The 16,901-nt window shown below is 39.8% G+C and overlaps 1 protein-coding gene across 1 annotated transcript; it reads left to right on the top strand.

Annotated features, from left to right (window-relative positions):
• LOC109826750 lies at positions 390–2,057 on the top strand. Its single transcript, XM_020393768.1, has 5 exons — positions 390–973; positions 1,084–1,218; positions 1,260–1,386; positions 1,689–1,792; positions 2,012–2,057. The coding sequence occupies exons 1-5, from the start codon at positions 390–392 to the stop codon at positions 2,055–2,057; spliced, it is 996 nt and encodes a 331-aa protein (XP_020249357.1).

The following is a 16,901-nucleotide window of genomic DNA, read 5'->3' as shown; positions in this document are numbered from 1 at the left end:
ATATCCCAATAGCTTCAAATAAAATCTACAGCTACTTGCCTATATTCTAGCACTAGAGAGAAAATAAAAACAGCAAATATCTCTCACATAGAAATACATTTCTTGAGTCTTGATATTGCTTTTGAGTTGATGAAGCTTCTGATTGCGTTTAGTGTTCTTGATTAAACATTGCTTTATCATTATGCCTCCTCCTCCTTTAGATATTGTTATTGTGGCTCATGTTCCATCCAATCCTTCATAAATGGTACTAACAAGCTTGATATATATATTAACTACAGTATCACTCAACAAGCAATTAGTACTGATAACGATGGTTGTAAATCATCATCAAAACATAAGGGTTAACATTCAGGACAATACCGACAGAAAATTCACGATGTGCAGATACCATGTTCACCCAAACCTGTAATGATGAGCATATTCCTAATGACAACCCCACCGACAACTCGATCATGCTGCTAGAAGACATGCTTAACCACCAAACAAAGATCCCAATTGAGTGGCACACCTCCATACATGAAGTTGGTCAGAAATTTGATAGTGCTACTGAAGTTAGATTAGCATTTCTATACTATTCAATTGCTAAACAGTTCGAGTATGATTTTTACCACAATGAACAAAGGCGCATAAGAGTCTATTGCCGATTCAAGCACACACATGGTTGCCCTTGGATGTTGTTTGCTTCCCCGCTCAGAAATTTGTCTATCATGTTCATAAAGAATTTCGAATCTACCCACACCTACGGTCAACATGGAGCAAATGCTGGCAACTCAAGAACATCAAGGAAGTTCATTGCTAGCCAAATACAAGATATTTTAAAGGTTAGGCTAGATCTTTGTGCAGTTAATATCAAGAACGACATGCTCTCTAATTTTGGCATTAAGATTAACTACAGTAAAGCGTGGTGGGGTAAGAAGTCAGCTCAACAGGACCTGTTCGGTGATGATGATGAGGCTTACGATTCACTGAGATGGTACGATCTTTTTTATTCTTCTGAAATCACTCTTACGTTTTGGTTGCTAACTATACGTATTAGTTATTAAACTTGTTTTTAGTCGTTAAGTATACATGTTGGTTGTTAAGTTTGAAGATTAGTTGTTATGGTTATGAATTCGTTGCTAAATTTACTGCTTTGTTATTATATTCATGCAAGTATGAATCCATGGTGCATGCAACTAATCCAGGGAGTCGTGTTGTTATTGATACTGATGATGGGAGGTTCATACAATTGTTCATTAGTTATAATGCATGTATTGAAGGTTCATTGCTGGGTGCAGGTCTCTATTATTTTTGGATGGAACATTTATTAAAGATCGCTACAGAGGTATACTACTTAGTGCCACCGGGTATGATGGCAACCAGGGAATATTTCCCCTTACTTATTGCGTATGCGACTAGGAGAATGAGGTTAACTAGAAATGGTTCTTACAAGGATTGTGGACGTTACTGTATGATAGGAAAAATCCTTACTAACCTCCGCATTAACTGGTAATGATTTCCGATGGCGACAAGGATAATAGGGCAGCAGTCGAGGAATTCTTTCCAGATGCATTCCATTCAAGGTATGTTCTGCATCTAGTCAAGAATTACAAAAAAGATGAAGGATTTTAGGCACAAGGAAAAATGCCACGACTACGTTGGGCGAGCTGTTATAATATGCGGCTTATAAGTTTATAATTTCTGAATAGGATGATGACATGAAAGAATTAGCAGCAATCGATCACAGGGCTTACGTCACTGTAATGGAATACTACCCGGAGAGATGGGCAAACACGTATTTTCCTGGTATAAGGTAATATAGCTTGGTTTCAACGTTATTTTATCACAATACTGTTATAGTTGTTTAGGTTAGATTTAGCCTACAGTTTTTTGTTAAGGTTAAATTTTTATTATTAAGATTAGAATTATTCTGCTAGGGTTTTGTTGTTAAGTTTAGAATTTTGTAGTTAAGGTTAGGACTTTAATGTTTAGGTTATGGTTTTATTGTTAATGTTAGTATTTTGTTGTTAAGCTATGATCATGTTACTTCAAACGTTGCTGAGTCCTTCAACAGCTAGATAAGAAAGGCACGATTGTTGCGAATCTTACCTTTGGTTGAGACCATACGGAAGCAAATAATGGAGCGCATGCATGAAAGGAGACTAGTGGGTCAGAAATGGTCTGGATACTTATGCCCGGAAGCGGAGATGGTGCTGTGCGATAATATTAAGCATGGTAGCTGCTTGGCGATTAAACATTCGACAGAAGATATTGTGGAGGTCGAGTCTAATAAAACTTGCCGTGTGGATTTGAAGAATCGAACATGTTCTTACAGGTCCTGGGACATCACCCGCATTCCTTAAAAATATGTGTGCGCTGCAATTATATGGATGAGACGAGAAATTTATCAATATTATGATTGCTACATAACTATTGACGCATTCAGAGCATGTTATGTACCAATCATCTTTCCCATCCCAGATTACGAGAAGCGCTTTGTACCACCAGAAGAGCGAGTGTTAAAACCTCCTCTCGCCAAAAAAAGATGTGACAGACCATGCACTAGACGAATAAACAACATGTCACTGAACACCCATCCTTTTAAGTGCTCTCGATGCAACGTGGAGGGTCACAATCGTGCAACCTATAACAAGCCTATATAGTTTAGCGTTTTATTGTCATGTATATGGATTTATTGTCCTGTATATCGTTACAAGTGATAAGGTCATGGCTTGGCTGTTAAGGTTACTATTTGGTTGTTAAGTTTATGACTTGTTTGTGGAAGTTTTGACTTGGTTGTCAAGTTTATCGATTGAATGTTAAGTTTATTGTTATCCACTTGCACTTGGTTGTTAGTGTTTAGCATTTTTATTGTTAAGTCTATGGAGTGGTTGATAAGAATACTGTTTGGCTGTCATGTTTACAGAATTTTGTTTTTTATTGTTAAGTCTATGGAGTGGTTGATAAGAATACTGTTTGGCTGTCATGTTTACAGAATTTTGTCAAGTATATCGTTAAAATTGTTAAGTTTATGGCTTGGTTGTTAAGGTTATTACTTGGTTGTTAAGTTTATCATTTTAATGTTAAGGTTACTATTATTCACTTGCACTTGGCTGTCAAGGTTACCGAGATATTTTTGATTTGACTGCATTCAATGTATTTCATAGTTCCCAAGGTAGTAGAGTTATCTCACCATCGCTCGGCTTGTTCCAATACAGAACTAGCCTATAACCTTTCTCCTCACATTTACATCTTCTTTAGCTTCCCATCACCGCCACTCTATTTATCCTTACTCTTTTCTCGATCATTCTAAGCTTTACCCTCTCCAATCTCATAAACCATAAGATCACGCCTAGCCCTCACGCTGATGAAGACATCTTCAATATTTATAGGTTCTGACCATATGATAGCATCAACCTTTTTTGAATCTTATTACCCTTATCTATTCCCCGTTGTCATTTTCTCTAAGTTCCATCAGCTGGGCGTGAATATAAATGGCTTTCTCCAAAGAGCTTTTCGTGAACTTACAGGACTGCTGGAAAGCTCTTTGGTAAAAGCCATTTGTATTCAGGCACAGCTGATGAAACTTAGAGAAATGACAATGGGGAATAGCTAACGTTATTAGCATTCAAAAGGTTGATGCTATTATACAGTCAGAATCCAAGAAATCTCCGTTATCATATTGAAGTCACTTGGGTAGACAGGCTTATGGGTTTAATGTTGATGTTAGAGCATTATTGTTAAGCTTATGGGTTTATTGTTAACCTTAACGTTATATAGTAAAGCGTATGGATTGGTTGTCAAGGTTAGCGCTGGGTTGTTATTTCACGTTTTGTTGATAAGGTTAAGTCTTGGATTGGTTGTTATGGTTAGCACCGGGTTGTTAATTCACGCTAATTAATGTTAATATAGTTTAGTGTGCAACCTGTAATGACCCTATATAGTTTAGCAATTTATTATCATGTACATGGATTTATTATCAAGTATATCATTATAAGTGTTAAGGTCATGGATTGGTTGTTAATGTTACTATTTGGTTGTTAGGTTTATCGATTGAATGTTATGTTTAATGTTAAGTCTCTTACTGTTATTCACTTGCGCTTGGTTGTCACGGTCATCGGGATATATTTTCTACTACTGTATTCAATGTATTCCCTAGTTCCCGAGGAGGAGAGTTAAGATAACCTGGACTCCTACCTATCCCCACATCCCATGTGGCAACATCACCATCCCTTCGCTTGTTCAACTATAGGATAGGTATGATAACCTTTCGGTGTAATCTTTCCTCGATCTCTCCATCACCGATTCTCTGTTGACCCTCCCTCCTTTATATGTAAATCCTAAGCTTTTACCCTCTCCACAAAACCTTTAAGTTCTCCTGTCGCCATTAACCAGAAGATCAATGCTAGTCCTCACGCCGATGAAGGTCATGGCGAAAAGGACGCACGCTGATGAAGATCTTAGATATTCCTCACGCTGATGAAGATATTATCCCCATTGTCTTTGCTCTTAGTTCCATGAGTTGTGGGTGAATGTATGTGTCTTTCTCCAAAGAGTTTGTACATTAACGCCCAGTTATGATTCAAAAGTGCAGTGAATACAATCAATTCAGATGGGTCATACATGAATCATATAGGAAGGCATGCATATGCTGATGGAGATAGTCCTCTGGCTTACATTAATACTGTATAGCTATACAGTGTAAACATAAGCCAGAGGACTATCTCCACCAGCATATGCATGCCTTCCTAGGTAATTTACGCATTGATCCATCTGAATTGATTGTATTCCACGTACTTATGAATCTTAACTGTCTTGTTATTATACAAGCTCATTGAAGGGATCCAGTTATATTCACCCACGGTTATGAAACTTAGAGCAGAGACAATGGTTGCACATGCAGCTGTCATCGTGTTGTTGATCTTAGAGATTTTTTGTTTAGTTTACGGGGTTGTTGATAAGTTTATTTGTTTGTTCTTAATATTGTAGCATGATTGTAAAGAAAATCATTGCTTGATACAAGATTGTTTTGTTAAGTTTATCATTTTATTATAAAGATTATGGACTGGCTGTCAAGTTTATTGACTGGTTGTTAATCTTATGGATTTATTGTTACGTTTGGTGTTTTATTGTTAAGCTTATGGATTGGTTGCTAAGTTTAGATCTTAGGTTATTTTGTTATGTTTAGCGCTTTGTTATTAAGCTTATGGATTGGTTGTTAAGTTTAGCGCTCTGTTATCAAGCTTAGCCTTTTAGGTGAATGTTCGCCCTTGGTTGTTAAGGTTACTGTGCTGGTTGTCAAGCTTAGCCTTCTGAGAGACTATCCGCTTGTCTGTTATTATCAAGGTTATGTGCTGGTTGTCAAGCTTTCCAATTTATTATGAAGTTTGGCGTTATATTGTTAAGCTTATGGATTGGTTGCTAAGTTTAGCGTTTTGTTGTTAAGCTTATGGAATGGTTGCTAAGCTTAGCCCCTCATTGTTAAGTTTAGTGCTCTATTGTTAAGCTTATTTATTTGTTGTTAAGGTTGTTGCATGATTGTGCAGAAAATCATTGCATGATACAAGGTTGTTTTGTTAAGTTTATCGTTTTATTGTTAAGATTATGGACTAGCTGTCAAGGTTATGTGTTGGTTGTCAAGCTTTCTGATTTATTGTGAAGTTTAGCGTTGTATTGTTAAACTTATGGATTGGTTGCTAAGTTTAGCGCTTTGTTGTTAAGCTTATAGAATGGTTGCTAAGTTTAGCCCCTCATTGTCAAGTTTAGCGCTCTGTTGTTAAGCTTATTTGTTTGTTGTTAAGGTTGTTGCATGATTGTGCAGAAAATCATTACGCTTCGACAAGATTGTTTTGTTAAGTTTATCGTTTTATTGTTAAGATTATGGACTAGCTGTTAAGGTTTTGTGCTGGTTGTCAAGCTTTCTGATTTATTGTGAAGCTTGGTGTTGTATTGTTAAGCTTATGGATTAGTTGCTAAGGTTAGCACTTTGTTGTTAAGCTTATGAAATGGTTAAGCTTATTTGTTTGTTGTTAAGGTTGTTGCATGATTGTGCAGAAAATAATTACATGATACAAGGTTGTTTTGTTAAGTTTATCATTTTATTGTTAAGATTATGGACTGGTTGTCAAGGTTATGTGCTGGTTGTCAATGTTATGTGCCGGTTGTCAAGCTTTCCGATTTATTGTGAAGTTTGACGTTGTATTGTTAAGCTTATGGATTGGTTGCTAAGTTTAGCGCTTTGTTGTTAAGCTTATAGAATGGTTAAGCTTATTTGTTTGTTGTTAAGGTTGTTGCATGATTGTGCAGAAAATAATTACATGATACAAGGTTGTTTTGTTAAGTTTATCGTTTTATTGTTAAGATTATGGACTGACTGTCAAGGTTATGTGCTGGTAGTCAAGCTTTCTGATTTATTGTGAAGTTTGGCCATGTTTTGTTAAGCTTATCGATTGGTTGTCAAGTTTAGCCTTTTAGTTGCCAAGGTAACCAAGAGAAAATTTTCGGCTTCTCTCTGCATTAAATACATTCCATAGTAGCTTATGTTCCTAAGATAGGCAGTATTATCACCTGGCTCCTCGCTATTCCCAGCTACCACACGACAATTACCCTCTTCCCTTCGCATGTTCAATGACAAGACCATACAATGCAGCCATCAATCTTCCCATCACCGCCATTCTCTACGTCAGGTTTGCGAACAAGCTTAAAACCCTTCTCTCCCCATCCCAGCCTCATTATCAACTACACCCCCTTTGTTTCCTAAACCAGAAGATCATGTCTCACGATGATAGCGCCTGTATCCATTACCATGGCTCGGGACATATCTCCCGGGATTGCCCTCATGGTCTGAGAGCAAGCGCCTCTCCACGAGTGCTCCCCGTGCCAGATAACGTCGCCAGCAACATTCAGGAGCTTACTACCTTTGCTCTCCTCACTCTTGAACTGGGTCTGCCATCTTTGGAGGAGCTCACAAAGATGCTAGGGTATCGCTTCAACGTCTGGGATTGGACCTATGAGATCAAGTGGGTATCTGCAAATAGCTTCATGGTTAAATTCTCTTCTGATGAACTACTACATCAAGCCATCGAGCTCATCCCGGTAAATTTTAGGGCCTTCATGGGCAGATTCAGGCTTTGGAGGGAGGACCTCAGGCTAAGAACATTGCCCAACCCTATGTATACGTGGGTCCGCCTCTTCAATCTCCCCTACCACCTCTGGGAGTGGGAGTTCCTCCAATCATTGTTCGAGGGCATCAGCCAATGCGTGTACTGCTCCACTGACGTCACCACGAAAAAAACTTCAAAGACTGCAAAGTGCTGCTAGAGATCAGGGAATATTCGGATGTCCCTAAGAGGATTAGGTTTCGTTACACCTCTCCCATGGACCGGAGCCTAATGGAAGGTTTCGTCATCACTCAGATTGTAGGCTGGGACTGTGAGCATCAGGCGAACAATAAGGTTCATCCCATCGACATGGCTGTTGACCAACCTCAAAGCCAGAGTACGCAGCCTCCCCGCACCGACCCGGAATTGATTGAAGTGACTTGGGACGTCATGCAAATGATGGTGAAGAAAGAGCTCTGGCAGCGATTTCTCCAGGCCCAAGGTGTTGGGGGGTCTACCCTTCCTCGCGACCGGGGTTTCTCCTACGATTGCGCTTCAAGCAAGGGGAGCGGGTGAGGAGCAGTCGGCCCCTAGGTTATCATCAATTGTAAATTCACTTATGTTTTGCTTAACTTGATCATGATATGTGTTGTTAACAAGATATTAATTTATGATACACTTTTCGGAATGATTATACCTTTGTTAACTGTAAATAGCCATGGGTTTGATGTTTCGGAATGATTATACCTTTGTTAACTGTAAATAGCCATGGGTTTGATGTTAAGCTTAGGGGTTGGTTGTTAAGTTTACGTGTTTGCTTTGTTAACTGTAAATAGCCATGGGTTTGATGTTAAGCTTAGGGGTTGGTTGTTAAGTTTACGTGTTTATTGTTAACCTCGTGGGTTTGCTGTTAAGGTTACCCCTTGGGTGTGTGATGTTAAGCTTTGGGCTTATTTTACGTTGTGTTGTTGAGCTTATGGTTCCTTGGTTGTTAGGGTTACGATGTTGCTGTTCCATTTTAGCCTTTTGGCTTGACGTATGTTGTTAAGATTAGTATAGTGTTAAGGTTTGGTGTTTGTTGATGAGGTTACGATTTTGTTGTTGAACTCGTGGGTTTGCTGTTAAGGTTACCCCTTGGGTGTGTGATGTTAAGCTTTAGGCTTATTTTGCTTTGTGTTGCTGAGCTTATGGTTCTTTGGTTTGTTGTTTGTTAAATTCTTGGGTTTCTTGTTAAGGTTACGGATTGGGTTTTAATTTTAATCTTTGACAACCACGAGCTAAACTTAACAAACAATCCACAAACTATACAATACAACGCCAAACATAACAATAAATCGATAAGATTAACAACCTAACCATAAACTTGACAACAATTTCATAAGCTTGACATTAAATCATAAACTTAACAATAAATCAATAAACTTAACAATAAATCGATAAGATTTTTTCCCCCATCATAAAGCTTACAACCATCAGAGTGATGTTAAGCTTAGTAGTTGCTGAAAATCTCTACCTTGAGCAGTTGGATTTGAAGACTGTCTTTCTTCATGGTGACTTGGATGAAGAAATTTATATGAAGCAGCATGTTGGCTTCATTGAGAAAGTAAAGGAAGAGATGGTGTGTAGGCTCAAGAAGAGATCCAAAACTATATCTATATCCAGCCAGCTTCAATTTACCACTACCATATCTGGGTCCATTTCAGATACGGTTCGGATCAGTTGAGATATATCAGAAGCAGATAACATCGGTACATAAAACCCTAAGTTTTCCCTCGTAGATTTTTTTGAGAAGGGCGCGGGGGTGGGGTGGGGTTTAACTTGTTGTAACAGTAAAGTTTCGAGGTTTTTATCATAGAGTTATTTAGGAAGAAGGGCATTTCCATCTTTTCTGGGTTAAATTTAATGGAGTTAAGCAAATTCACACGACATACAACTGAGGGTTTTTTCCTGCGCCATTTTGGATCTTAGAGTATTTATTTGCTTTTTGGCGAACCAATGGGCTATGTAGGTGCAATTAGTGGTTTTTTTCAGGAAGTAAGAGTATATTTTAGACCAATTAGTTTTGGACAACATTTAGTTGCCATGAAAGACTAATAAGAACGCTTTTCTTGTTTAAATTTGATTCCTACTATGAATCAAAGATAGAAGATGTGGTGGCATCCTCTGACTGACTGATTTGATAATTACTTTAGAAAATTCATTTCATGACTTTTGTAGGAAATCATTTGAAAATATTTTTGGGAGTTTCTACACCTGAATTTCTTTTTGTTGGTTTTTTGAAAAATTAACTAAACAACATGTTATGTTAGTTGGAATCTCAAGTAGATAACATGTGTCATCTCGTGTCTGTGTTGGTTATACGAATTTTGGGTATCAGCTTGCTGCTTGGATATGGACATGTGAGATCAGGGTACTTAAATATGATTATTACAATTAGGATATAGAAATGATCTCACAGAATTAGGCTCATTTAGTTTCAAACGTAAACTACTGTTGATAATAGTGTATTGTAGTGGGTTTTAGTCCCACATTGCTTGGGAGAACACACCTCACACTCCTCCTGTTGATAATAGTGTATTGTAGTGGGTTTTAGTCCCACATTGCTTGGGAGAACACACCTCACACTCCTCTACTTGTATAAATATATGTGCACACTCAATATTCAACTCAAGGGAAATTTACCCAAGATTCTCTCTCTCTCTTACTTTAACATGGTATCAGAGATAGGGCTATTTCCCCTCCAATAAAATTTTTAACGCTTCTGCGTTCTTTTGTCAAATCTTGGCCTTGTTGCTTTGCAGCCGTTTAATGTTTTTTTTTGGCGTTCATCTGCCAGATATTTTGGCCTTGCCGCTTTGCGGCCTCTTGACGCATTTCGCGTTCTCGTTTAACCTTCGGGTTTCATTCTAACCTTCGGGTTCTATTTTAAACCTTCGGGTTTTATTCTAACATTCGGGTTCTATTTTAACGGCATTGTCATTTCAAGACCGAGATTTAACGGCATTGTCATTTCAAGACCGTCTCTCGATCTTAAATTAACGGCATCGTCGTTTCAAACCGTCTCTCGGCCTCAAACGAACGGCATTGCCGTTTCGCAGTCAGTAACGGCATCTTGACGTCTTAACGTCTCAACATTACTGTTATGGCACCTTCAGAGAAGATTCCCAAACCACCTTTGCCCCTCAATGATCAAAGTGACTGGGCAGGGTGGTCCACCATTGTCACCAATGCCTTGCGTGGCGTTGGTTTGCTTGATCATCTCACCAGTACGGGACCAGTTCCACCGTCCATCAGCACTATTGCTTCACCTGATACTATTGCCTCTGGCAGTGGTGATGTCGATCTTCAGACTGCTCGTGCTCTCTATGTCAAGGAGAGTTCAGAGTGGCAATTGTAGGAATTTCATGTCATGGATTATCTCACTCGCTGTGTTAGCTCTGGTCTCACTATCGAGATTGGCTCGTTTCCCTCTGCTCGGGCCATGTGGACTCGTCTCACTGAGCGTTTCACTGAGTGCTCGGGTGGCTACAACGCAAAGGTAGTTCATCTCTGCAGTCCTATTTTGGACAAATACAAGCTTTTTGGACAGAGTTACGCTCCATGCTTCCTGGACGTAATTCCACATATGAAGACTGGCTAGCCTGGTACGAACGGCATAAGGTGCATCAACTATTTAGTCCCTTCCTGAATATTCAACTATGGCTGATCAACTACTTCATCAGCCTTAATTTCCAACTTTGGCCTCAGTTATGGGAGCTCTCACTGCTTATGAGACCCGACAGCAGACAACACGACTTAATTTGTCAACAGACACTCCTACCTCTTCACTCGAGACTGTTTTGTCTGTACCTGTCACTGCTCCTATTATGAATCATACTTCTCAACAGGCTCCCTCTCCACATGCTCGATCTAAGCTCTCTTGCAAATATTGCAAGAAGGAAGGACACCGCATTGAGACATGCTTCAAGCTTCATCCTGAGTTACGTTCCTCGGGTACTGGACGTGGTCGGTGACCCCCTCAGTCTCAACCCTCTAGTACACCAGGATTCCCGGCCAATGCTAAAACTTCTACTACTTCAGACTCTACTATTCAAGCTATTGAAAGTCTTCGCCGTCAACTTGATGCTTTTCAACATATCACCTCTACATCCGCCACACAACTCTCTGGTATGCATTTTGTTGGTTCTTCAGCTAATCCTTCGGTCTCTGGTATGAATGATCTCTGGATTTTTGACTCTGGTTGTTCCTTTCATATGACTTGTAATGCCTCACTTTTATCCTCTGTCTTTACTTCATCCTCTCTTCCTCCTATCTACACAGCTGCTGGGCAACCATTGTCCATTACTCAGTATGGCTCTATTACCCCCACAAAATGATCCATCTGGTCGTCTAACACTTGGTCCCGTCTATGTGGTTCCTCAGTTGTGCTTGAATTTAATTTCTATTAGATCTTTATGCATGGCGGGCCTGTTTGTCTTATTTTCTTCTGATACTTGTATTGTGCAGGATCCACAGACGGGCAAGACGGTTGGGGCGGGTCGTAGGAGGCACAAACTGTATTTTCTAGAATATCTTCACCTTCCAAAGTCCATACGTCCACGTTCTCTTGTTGCTTCTCTTCGTTCGTCAAAACCCTCTACCTCACTTCCTGCCAATTTATGGCATAGACGACTTGGTCATGAGTCTAATAAAAGGCTGGAGAGTCTTATTCAGTCTGGAGTACTTGGTCCTGTATCATCTAGTTCTAGTATTAAGTCATGTACTAGTTGCAAATTGGCTAAATTCACTGCTTTACCATTTAAAATGAGTACATTTGTATCCACTTCCTTATTTGATTTAGTACATTCTGATATTTGGGGGCCAGCTCCTTTGTCTTCTTCATATGGCTACTAATATTATGTTAGCTTTTTCGACGATTTCTCTCGTTTTACATGGGTTTACCTACTTAAGAATCGCTCTGACGTACTTACTACTTATCAAGCCTTCACTGCTATGATTTTCACTCAATGGCAATCTCGTATTAAAGTTTTTCGTTCTGATTGTGCCAAAGAGTACCTATCCTCTACCATGCGCTCTATCATGTCCTCTCATGGGACTATCTTTTAACAGTCATGTCCCTACACTCATGAGCAAAATGGTATTGCTGAACGCAAACATCGTCATATCCTCGATATTGCTCGATCAATGCTCATTTCTTACTCTGTTCCTCATCGTTTCTGGGCTAAGGCTATTCTCACCGTGACTCATGCCATTAATATCACTCCATCTAGCTCTCTTTCCGGTGCTACTCCTTATAGTCGTGTTTATACTCATCCTCCCTATTATGGTCTAGTTCGCATTTTTGGTTGTCAATGTTTTGTTCTTCTGCCATCTCATGAACGTGATAAATTGTCTCCCAGAGCTGTTTCTTGTGTTTATTCAGGAATTAGTTCAGAACATTGAGGTTATCATTGTTATGATCCCGCAACTCGTCGAGTTCATATATCTCGTCATGTTCAGTTCGAAGAGGATTCTCCATATTATTCTGCTTCTGATGACTTTAATTTCCTCCACTCCACTGATCATGCTTCCCCGTCAATTGCATCACCCACTTCTTCACCTCAGTTTTCCTTTCGAGATCTCCCTGACATCTCTCCCTCTCCTTCTGTTGACTCTTCCTCACCCGAGTCTTCTCTTACACCATCTAATCCATATCCCATGGACACAACTCTCACTCCAGAAAATACTGTTGATCTCCACGCACCTGCGCCAGCATCTCCCCCGCCTGAGGTTCCTCTTGCTCTTCGTCGAGGCAAACGCCCACATGTCATGCCTGCCTTATATGCTTCGGTTACTTCTTATTCACCTATCTTTCATAAATTTTTTGCTACTATTCATACTATTGTTGAGTCAAAGTCCTTCCAAGAGGCAGTTCAAATTCCAGAGTGGCGACAGGCTATGGCTGAGGAATTTCAAGCCTTTCAGCAAACTCATACCTGGGATGTTGTTCCCTGTCCTCCTGGGATCTCTCTTGTTGGTAGTAAATGGGTTTATAAGGTCAAGTTTCGTCTTGATGGCACCATTGAACGTCGAAAATCTTGTTTAGTGGCTCGAGGTTTTACTCAGCAACAAAGTATTGATTATGAGGAGACCTTTGCTCCTGTTGCTCAGATGCCCACTGTCCGTACTCTCCTTGCGGTCACTGCTGCTCATCGTTGGCCCTTATACCAGATGGATGTTAAAAATACTTTTCTTCATGGCTCTTTATCAGAGACCGTATATATGCAACCGCCTCCAGGGTCAAATATTCCCCCGGGACATGTATGTCTCATTCGCCGTGCTATTTATGGTCTCAAGCAGGCACCCTGCGCTTGGTTTGAGTGTTTTCGCGATGTCGTGCTCAAAGCGGGCTTTATGGAAAGTCATCAAGATGCTTCTCTGTTTGTTCGCACTACATCGCGTGGCAGAGTTTTATTACTCATTTATGTAGATGATATGATCATTACAGGTGATGATATGACAGGTATACAATACGCAAAATCTCAGTTGCAACAACAGTTCCACATGAAGGATCTTGGATCTCTTCGGTATTTCCTTGGTCTAGAAATTTCTCAAGGCCCGCGGGGTGTATTACTGTCTCAACAGAAGTATCTCTCAGATATTCTAAATCAAGCTGAGTTAACTGATAATACAACTGTCGATACTCCACTCCAGCAGAATGTCAAACTTTGCTCTACTGACGGTGAGCCTCTATCTGATCCTACCCGATATCGACATCTTGTTGGTCAGTTGGTCTATTTGTGCATCTCTCGACCAGATATCTCTCATGCTGTTGGTATTGTCAGTCAATTTGTTAGTGCCCCACGTTCTGTACACTATGCTGTCTTATTACGGATTCTTCGGTACCTCCGGGGTACTAGCACTCGCTCACTTTTGTTTCCTGCTACATCTAAGTTAGAGCTTTGTGCATATTCTGATGCTGATTGGGCTGGTGATCCAACTACCAGAAAGTCTACCACAGGTTATTGTATATTTCTTGGTGATTCCCTTATTTCCTGGCGAAGTAAGAAACAAGATGTTATTGCTCTTTCCAGTACTGAGGCAGAGTATCGTGCAATGTCCACAACAGCTAAAGAGATTATTCATCTTCGTCGCCTTCTCAGTGATTTCGGTATTTCTGTTACGACTCCTACTCCTCTCTACTGTGATAATAAGAGTGCCATCCAGATTGCTAATAATCCAGTATTTCATGAAAGGACCAAACATATTGAGATCGACGCTCATTTTGTCCGTCACCAAGTTATCAAGGACTCATTTATGTAGATGATATGATCATTACAGGTGATGATATGGCAGGTATACAATACGCAAAATCTCAGTTGCAACAACAGTTCCACTTGAAGGATCTTGGATCTCTTTGGTGTTTTCTTGGTCTAGAAATTTCTCAAGGCCTGCGGGGTGTATTACTGTCTCAACAGAAGTATCTCTCAGATATTCTAAATCAATCTGAGCTAACTGACAATGCAACTGTCGATACTCCACTCCAGCAAAATTTCAAACTTTGCTCTACTGACGGTGAGCCTCTATCTGATCCTACCCGATATCGACATCTTGTTGGCCAGTTGGTCTATCTGTGCATCTTTCGACCAGATATCTCTCATGATGTTGGTATTGTCAGTCAATTTGTTAGTGCCACACATTCTGTACACTATGCTGTCTTATTACGGATTCTTCGGTACCTCCAGGGTAATAGTACTCGCTCTCTTTTGTTTCCTGCTACATCTAAGTTAGAGCTTTATGCATATTCTGATGCTGATTGGGCTGGTGATCCAACTATCAAAAAGTCTATCACATGTTATTGTATATTTCTTGGTGATTCCCTTATTTCCTAGCGAAGTAAGAAACAATATGTTATTGCTCTTTCCAGTACTGAGGCAGAGTATCGTGCAATGTCCACAACAGCTAAAGAGATTATTCATCTTCGTCGCCTTCTCAGTGATTTCGACATTTCTGTTACGACTCCTACTCCTCCATACTGTGATAATAAGAGTGCCATCCAGATTGCTAATAATCCAGTATTTCATAAAAGTACCAAACATATTGAGATCGACGCTCATTGTCCATCACCAAGTTATCAAGGACAAGACAATTCTACTTCCTCATGTTTCATCCGCTGACGAGCTTGCAGATTTCTTCACAAAGGCCTTACATATTCATCGGTTCCAGTTTCTTGTACGCAAACTCACTTTGTTTGATCCAACATGAGTTTGAAGGGGGCCGTTGATAATAGTGTATTGTAGTGGGTTTTAGTCCCACATTGCTTGGGAGAACACACCTCACACTCCTTTACTTGTATAAATATATGTGCACACTCAATATTCAACTCAAGGGAAATTTACCCAAGATTCTCTCTCTCTCTCTCTCTCTCTCTCTCTCTCTCTCTCTCTCTCTCTCTCTCTCTTACTTTAACAACTACAAATTAATAATTTTGGATTATATAAGTTTCACTATATGTTAATTACTTCCTGTTTTCATAGATTTTATATTACAGCTTATTTGTTATATTCGATTTACTAGATTACAGAGGACCTATGTTTCATGGGGGTTGTTTCTTCTCTTATGGGATACGAAATTTAGATATTGTAATTATTGTGTATTTGGGAAGCGAGGCATGACAATGGATGAACATCATCATTGAGGATTTATTTCTATCTTTTATTATTTAGATAAATTCATCCTTTTCTATTTGAAATTGTTTCTCCTTTTCTATTTGAAATTGTTTCTCTATGAGATCTTCTCTTTTAAGAATTGTTTGGTACGTTGTAATTGTAAATACAACAAAAGTTACGTGAATAAAATGCTATATGGTGCATCGTTATAGGAAATTGACTAAATCCTCATTTAAATTTCCATATTTTATCATAGAGTGAAGAAACTGCGAAGAAATTTTGGATCAGAACAGGTTTGGAGGCACAGGAGTCGTTTTGGGTGCTGCGCGGTCAACCGTGGCGCAAGGCCGGTCGACCGTGAACATGCACAAGTCAGAGAAAGAGTCTGGATTTGGTACGGTCGACCGTTGCGGTCGACCGCGAGATCCTATAGGCAAATTTGGTCTCTGTCGCTGGATCGCGGTCGACCACGAGATTTGGGCGGTCGACCGCTAATCGGGTCAGGGCCTGTTTTGTATTTCCTGTTCTTATTAGGTTTTGGTGTTTGTATAAATACCAATACACGTTCTAGGATTTCTGAAGGCTAGAGTTTGGGATATTTGAAGCACAGAAAAGTGGTATTTTCTGAGCTATTTGATTAGGGTTTATTTGGAGAGATTAAGAGCTTTGTGGTGAGATTAGTTTGTTCCTTCGAGTGATTTGTAATCTCAATTTGCACTCTTCTTCTCTATTAGTGAAAACCTCATCACCTTATTGCCCCGTGGACGTAAGCAATTGCCGAACCATGTTAAAATTTGGCATTTTGAGTTTGTGCATTGATTTTGGTTGGATTTTGCATTCTTTGATCGGCGGTTGGTTTGGTTCCTCGACACGAATTTTACCCAACAATTGGTATCAGAGTACGGGCTACGCTTAGGCTATTTGGAGGAGTAGATCGATTTGGGAAGCTCGTCTAGGGTTTCAGTTGGTGAGAAAGGTGGGATTTTTTTGGTAAAGCTTCTTTCTTTTCTTAGTTTTGGATCTATTCTTTGTTTGTTTCCGCATTGGTTGTTGGTGTGTTGAGGATTATGGTCGAGAAAGAGGGAGTTCAAGGTAGTTCTTCAGGTGTGAAGACTGTCCAAAGTTTGAGTATCCACTCGATGAAGATTGACGTGGAGAAGTTCAATGGCACTAA

This window comes from Asparagus officinalis, chromosome 10 (genome assembly GCF_001876935.1).
Source record: "Asparagus officinalis chromosome 10, Aspof.V1, whole genome shotgun sequence".
Taxonomy (NCBI): Eukaryota; Viridiplantae; Streptophyta; class Magnoliopsida; order Asparagales; family Asparagaceae; genus Asparagus; species Asparagus officinalis.
Note: the sequence above shows the minus strand (reverse complement) of the source record. Positions and strands in the feature narration are given on the sequence as shown.

Bases quoted from the DNA above. Each gene is read 5' to 3' on its own strand.
- LOC109826750 (XM_020393768.1), top strand. From the start codon at position 390: ATGTTCACCCAAACCTGTAATGATGAGCATATTCCTAATGACAACCCC. The intron at 1,387-1,688 runs GTATGCGACTAG...ATTTCTGAATAG, and splicing joins TATTTCCCCTTACTTATTGC to GATGATGACATGAAAGAATT. The intron at 1,793-2,011 runs GTAATATAGCTT...TTTGTTGTTAAG, and splicing joins ACGTATTTTCCTGGTATAAG to CTATGATCATGTTACTTCAA.